The sequence below is a fragment of the Bison bison genome, unplaced genomic scaffold, assembly GCF_000754665.1.
Source record: "Bison bison bison isolate TAMUID 2011002044 unplaced genomic scaffold, Bison_UMD1.0 scf7180017864500, whole genome shotgun sequence".
In the NCBI taxonomy this organism is placed as follows: domain Eukaryota; kingdom Metazoa; phylum Chordata; class Mammalia; order Artiodactyla; family Bovidae; genus Bison; species Bison bison.
Window position 1 is genome coordinate 5,039,581 of NW_011495059.1, and position 6,636 is coordinate 5,046,216.

Below are 6,636 nucleotides of genomic sequence, written 5' to 3' on the forward strand. Positions count from 1 at the left end.
TTGATCTCCTGATTTGATGTGTGGTCTCGCCCCCAGGGGATGTGGATTGTGCCCCTTTGCCTCCTCCCACCCCAAGAGAAGTTCAACAGGATCAGCCCTGGTCCTAAATTCAGACTTTATGAAAGCATTTCTGACCTTTCCCCACAAGGATCCCAATCAGAAACTGGTGAGAACTGGCACTTCTTTGCGACTTTATATAAACAACATCCCATGTCTGTTCTAAGGATGTCTGGAGGGCATTTGATCACATGATCTTGCTCTATGGGGCTCCCTGTGCCCACATGACCCCAGAGTTGCTATGTGCCAAGCCTCTGGTTTCTCAGCTGATGTCAAGCATTCGCTTGTAAAAATTCATTGGACTGTCTTAAAACATAGACCAGGAGAACCATGGATGGGAGGGACTACATTTACTTTACGTATAAAGGTTTACTATTATTAACAAGTTATCACTATTATTTACATGTTTATAAAACAGAAATAAAAATGACATACACGTTTGGTGCCAAAAGTGGCACATCCAAACTAGGATCAGTACAAAAATAAACTTTCAAGCCATGTGTTTGCAGACATCATCACAGCCAAGCAGCCCCGGGGACAATGACACCAGTGCCTGCTGGAAGGGCCCCCGCCTTCTCACAAGAACCCAAGCAAACACACAGAAGACAAACGGACAAGTTATGTTCCTGAGCTACAGAAGCTTAGAGCCTCTAAACGGTTGTGAATTTCTGCTACGGAGGATCTGGGATGGGTTTCGAGCTGATGAGCTTTCGCTAGTGGCATCGGGACATGGTACCGTGCGTGGAGGGGAAGCTAAGCTGCTTGTGAAGCCAAGGAGCCCTGTGCAGAGGGGTCCTCTCTGTTGACTGCCAATCCTTGCAAATCTCCCGGCTGCAGACAAACAGGAACATGGGCAGAGGGAAACAGAAGCTACTTGGCTTGGGAGCCCCTGTGCCCGCCAAACATGCCCCTGGGTAACTGGCAGAAATCCGCCGCATTTCCAGGGTCTCATCATAGATATGCGCCATGTCCACCTTGGCCAAGGACCTCACTGGTCAATAGAGGAGGGGTCTCAGCACGGAGAGCAAGGCCAGCCCAGCAAAGCCCTGCCCACCCCACCTGGTGCTTCGGCGTGCAGCAGCCCACCTTCCTCCCTACTCCCCATGAAGCTGGGCTGGAGTTCATGCCTGGTGACAGGGGCACGCTGGGCCAGGGAGGGTGCTGCTGAGCCAAGAGCACGGGCTTTCTAACTCCTGCGCAGCAGGACGCCCGCCCAGGCACAGACGCCGCCGGATCCCAGTGAGGAATGCAGACGCTGAGGGGAGCGGGCGGGGGGGCTGGGAGCGGGCTGCAGCCCACTGCAGAGCCGCTGAAGGGTCCACACCGACACCCGCTTGTCCACCCTGGGCTGGGGGACAGCGTGGAGGAGGGCACACCGAGCAGCCCCTGCAGCAGCCGCCAGCTCTGCTCACTGGTCCTGGACCTTGGCCCTCTTGGCTCTTAGGGACAGGTGCTGCAAGAGAAGAGAAAACAGCATTGCTGGGGTGGGCCAAAGGAGCAGACTGGAGCACGATTCCCCGAAGTGACCAAATCAAAGCTTCCACCTGGCTCACACTTTCGCAGTAAACGCCCTGCCCCACAGGCAACAGTTTGGAGGGGAAAAGCCCAAGGGACCCACAAAAGCACCAGGGCTTCAGTAAGCCACACAGGCCGAGGTCGGGCCGCCTGGGGCTCTGAGGGCAACTGTCAGTGAGACATGGCTCACCCTCTGCCCCAGCCCTTCTGCCAGCCCTGCAGCCCAACAGCCGGGCTGCTCAGACCAGACCAAAGATCACCTCTTGTTTCCTAGAATTTCTTGAGAACAGTCAAGGGAAGGTATCCTTCCCTTGGGAACAAAAAGGTCAGCCAACCTAGCCAGCCATCCCCAGAGGCTCAAGGTCCTGCTCTCATGACGCCTGTGCAAGAGCAGGGAAGACACACAGAACAGGACACTTCTGGTGACCCTTTCTTCCCGGTTTCTCTTTCAGAGACGTCACTCTATAGCAGTGTAAGCAACCCAGGAAGACTAACACTATAATCACGGGCATCAGACAATAGGATTGGGGGATACAAACATCCTTTGCACTCAAAAGTAAAGCCGAAAGTGCTTTACTCAAAAAATACGCAACTGAAGCAGGGCCTGTAAACAGAAGCTTTTAATAAAGGTCCTCTGTTCCCCAGTGGAGGCAGACCTGATGCCCTCTCGATAGTTCTAATCCCACAACCAGGCGACATCCTGAGCATGCTGCTTCACACAGCAGGCTCTTCACTGGAGGGATGTCAATCCCCCGGCTGCGAGCAGAGCAGGGCTGCCAGCCCCAGCACGCTCAGTGCCCAAACCCCGCCTCTTGGCACACCTATGATGCCCTCGAGACAGCCATCCCCATCACCGAGAGAAAACCTCAGGGCCTGAAAGAGTGCAGGTGCAGAAGAAGGCGCAGCATCCCACCAAGCACAACAGGATGGGGTGCTGAGGGAGCAGGACACAGGTGTAAATGAGCCGCAGAAAGTCACACTTTCTAACCACTTATGGTCAAGAAGAGAAAGAACAAAGTGCTGGTCACTCGGTCACATCTGACTCTTTGCAACCCCATGGACTGTAGCCCACCAGGCTCCTCCATCCATGGAATTCTCCAGGCAAGGATCCTGGAGTGGGTAGCCACTGCCTTCTCCAGGGGATCTTCCTGACCCAGGGATCGAACCCAGGTCTCCCACATTACAGGCGGATTCTCTACCGTCTGAGCCACCAGGGAAGCGCATGCCCGAGAAAGGACCAATACAGATTCCAGCAAAGGCCCTGGTGAGGAGGGTCCTCCCTAATCCCAAAGATCGCTCAGAAGCAGGAGAAAAAGCCTGAGGACTTGCAAGGCAAATCTCTGGACAGGTCCCCCGTCCCCCTCTCCCGCTGTGGGTCTTGCTGGATGTCTCCTAATTCTCTCCTCCACGCACTTCACCTGACGTGACCCTGCCCACCAATGGAAGACACCCAAAGCCTTAGCTTAGGAACGGGGATGAGGTCATCGTGCCTGTGGGGCCATTTTTGGTGCTCATTTCTGAAGAGAATGTTGTGTATAAACAAAGGACTCTGGACCATTTCAGGCCTCTTAACAGGGCAAGAGCAACACTCTAAAAAACATTGGTAATGGAAAGTCACCAACAATGCCAGGAACAGAGCCGGGGATGACCTGTGGGCCCTGCATGGCTGTGGGGCGCTACGCTGCGCTCAGCCAAACCCTCCGCCATGCACAGGCAGCCACTGGAGAGTGGCTGGGCTCTTGGAGAAATCAATCCATTTAGGACAAGTGCCTTTGGACTGCTTAGTTAAGGAGGGACCAAGTTTCTTGGGGTAGGAGAGGGTTAGGGCCCTCGCCTGTACAATGAGGTTGTTGAACTACATGATTTCTGAGCCCAGCCTCTCTAAAACTACTCTGATCATAAGCAGTCGTCAGAGTGGAGCAGATGAGCTGAAAAACAGGCATTTGGGGAGAAAAAAAAAGACAAATTTGGCATTGCCATTTTCTTCAAAATTCTGGGGCAGTCTGTCTGCTCTTTAACTTTGTGGGTTTGACCTAGAAAAACTGTCATTTTGAGGTGAGAAGGGAAAATGACTCTGCTTCTGGGTTAATCCTGTTCTCCCAGAGTCTAAATGAACCTGACACAACTTCAGAGTCTCTCTTCTCCGCCTGCCTGCCTGCCTCTCGTTACGCCAACAAGCGGGCTTAAAACTGCACCATTCTCCTTAAGCTCGAGTTTGCATTTCTAACTGTTCTTTTGGACTTCTGAAGTCTGCTGCGTTCCACCTGAGAGGTTTGGTGGAAGATTTTCTTTCATTTCAGGTTCATTCTTATCAGCCCAATGCAGCAGAGAAAACACACTGCATTCTTATCAGTCCCTGAAGTTGATCTCATTTTTAGCTGAAATATCTGGATGGGGATATAGGAAGTTGAACTATACAGGTCTGAAATGTTTTTTGTTTGATGGTTTAAGATTTAATATGGAAAGATTTAAAATGACAACTTCCCTCGACATTGCTGGAGGGGGAGGGATGAAAAGATCCTTCCCTTTATAGGATCACAACTCAAACATTTCCAGGAGTTGAGCCAGTGAGATAAACGAGGGAGGCAGGACCTGGAGAGAATCACTCACAACAAGCCCCATTCCTCAGCCCCTGCTGCAGACTCAGGCTCAGAAACCCAGCAAATTCAACATGTCTTTCAAGAGAGTCTTGAAATCCATATTTAATGTGGACTCTCCCAATTTTAAAAGGCACCAATAAAGCCACATTTTGGTCTGAAAACACTGCAGTCTGGCTACAGCTTTGATGAAGTAACAGGTTTTGGTTTCCCTTTTGTCGTAAACAATGGTCAAACTAGACAAAATATCTGAAGCGATAATTTTCAGGTACTGGGTAACAGAGAACACAGGGCTGTAACCCTTGAGAAAAAGGAAACACTCGAGGTGAGTGAAAGTTATAGTCATTCCAGGTCTCCGCATGGCTCTTCACATTTTGTAGTGTCCAACTCTTTGAGACCCCATGGACTGTAGCCCACCAGGTTCCTCTGTCCACGGAATTCTCCAGGCAAAACTACTGAAATGGGTGCCATTCCCTTCTCCAGGGGAACTTTCCGACCCAGAGATCGAACCCGGGTCTCCTGCATTTCAGGCAGATTCTTTCACCATCTGAGCCACCAGGGGAGCCCCTGTCAGAGGGAAGTGAATCCTAAATAGAGAACAGTATAGCTGGGGAGAGGAAACACAGATCAGAGTTCAGAGTTGCTGAGCCTGCTGGAATTTATAGAACAGGGCATCAGAAAAGAGGAGCTCCAGAAATCAACACAGAGCTACCACTCCTAAACCTCTGGCTGAATACTAAGCCACACAGGTGCAGGCCAAGGGTCCATAAGGCTGGCAAAGAACAGGAACTGGGGAGTTGTGACCTGGTACAGAGGAGATTCTGGAGGTCTGCACAGTGCTGGAGACACTGGAGTTCCGCGCAGCCAGAGTGCAAAGGCCTCACTGAACATCCTAGGCATCCAGTTGAGACATCAAAAGTCCATGTCTTGGGAGCAGGGCTACTAGACACCTGCCCGAAAACAACTCAAGTCAGGTCTTGGTAGAATTAAACTGACTGCCAGTATGAACTGTCTACTAGAAAAAACTCAATATTCTTTACAGAAAAGACAACAAATTCAACTCTTCACAACAAACCACCCATAAGGTCCAGCACACAACAAAAAATTACTAGAAAAGAGAAGCAGGAAATGTGGCCCATAATGAGGTACAAAAACAGTCTAAAAACAAAATAGATCAGAGACGACAAAGATGCTGAATTAATGCACGTCTTCCATAGAAAAAAGCATATACTACATACACAGCAATGCGCCCACCAAGTGTTTAAAATGAAACAGGTTTAAGCTTGCACACACGTTCTTCGAGGCAATCCTCATCAGAGTATTTGTGTTGCTTCTTGTGAACATGGTCCAAAGTGTGACAGACTTTCTTTGGAAATGGTTTAAAAGGGCAGGGAGAGGGGAAGAGTTAAAGATATATTCTCCTTTTTTTATCATGTAAGCTGGAGGGATTTATTTTTAAATGCACGTTTTAAATATCATGTGAGCATTTTAAATATCATGTGAGCAAACAGTATGGTGCTTTTACCCAGAACGATCTGAGACTATGGTAACAGCCTTTCATCTATGTACCACGGGTTGGGGTTGGGGGGCAGGCAAGTTTAGGACATTACATTGAAAAATAAACGTATATTTAAAAATATGAAGAGGCAGGTAACAGGTGGTTTGGGGGTTCATTCCTACCGTTCCTTGTTGATAAAAGTGTGGAGCCAGCTCCAACAGCCAAGCAGACTCAATGGCGGTCACATCTCTCATGTAATACTTGGAGGTTTGGATAACTTCATTGTAGATAACCCTGAAATAAGAAGAAATCGCGAGCTATTTTCCTATTTATTATAATTAGAATCAGAACCACAACAATTAGAGATGGTTCCCCTTTACTTTTAAAATGCATCCACCTGTTCTGTGCGCCAGGCACTACACTAGACAAATGTATTCATGTTGCTCACCTAAGCCTCATGACCTGAGTGGTAGGTACCAGTGTGCCAACTGCACAGAGCAGACTCTAAGTCCCACGTGATTTCCAGGACATCTCAGTTGAACCTTCTGGTTCCCTATGCTTTTGTTTACACAACTCTGAACAGAGTCTAATGACTTCATCAGAAAATGTAGAAATAGAAGCAAAGGCTCACTGATTCTGAAAGGAGCTGGGAATTAACTGTAAAGGGACCCAAGGGAACTGTCTAGAGAGATGAAAGCATTCTATATCTTACTGGGAATATGGGTTACACGCACACAGTTGTAACGACTGCTAACAGTTTTCTTTAGGAGCTAATGAGAAGATTGATTGTGGTGATGGATATATAACCCCGTGAATGTATTTAAAGTCACAGGACAGTACACGTTAAGTGGGTAAATTGTATGTATGTGAATTACATAATATCTCCATAAAGCTGTCAAAACACACACACACACACACACAAGAGGGGGGAGCTTGCTTAAGGCTGAGGTAACAGATACCAAAAAGTCA

At 48.8% G+C, this 6,636-nt stretch overlaps 1 protein-coding gene across 1 annotated transcript in view; it reads right to left on the reverse strand.

Annotated features, from left to right (window-relative positions):
• Positions 1 to 411: 411 nt before the first annotated feature.
• Positions 412 to 6,636, reverse strand: part of DHX35 (DEAH (Asp-Glu-Ala-His) box polypeptide 35) — a 69,946-nt gene continuing 63,721 nt past the window's right edge. Inside the window, exons 21-22 of the mRNA XM_010829147.1 lie at positions 5,850 to 5,961; positions 412 to 1,510 (exon numbers count right to left, since the gene is read on the reverse strand). Coding sequence (XP_010827449.1) covers positions 1,466 to 1,510; positions 5,850 to 5,961 — 157 coding nt within the window. The 3' untranslated portion in view covers positions 412 to 1,465. The remainder of the gene's footprint in view (positions 1,511 to 5,849; positions 5,962 to 6,636) is intronic.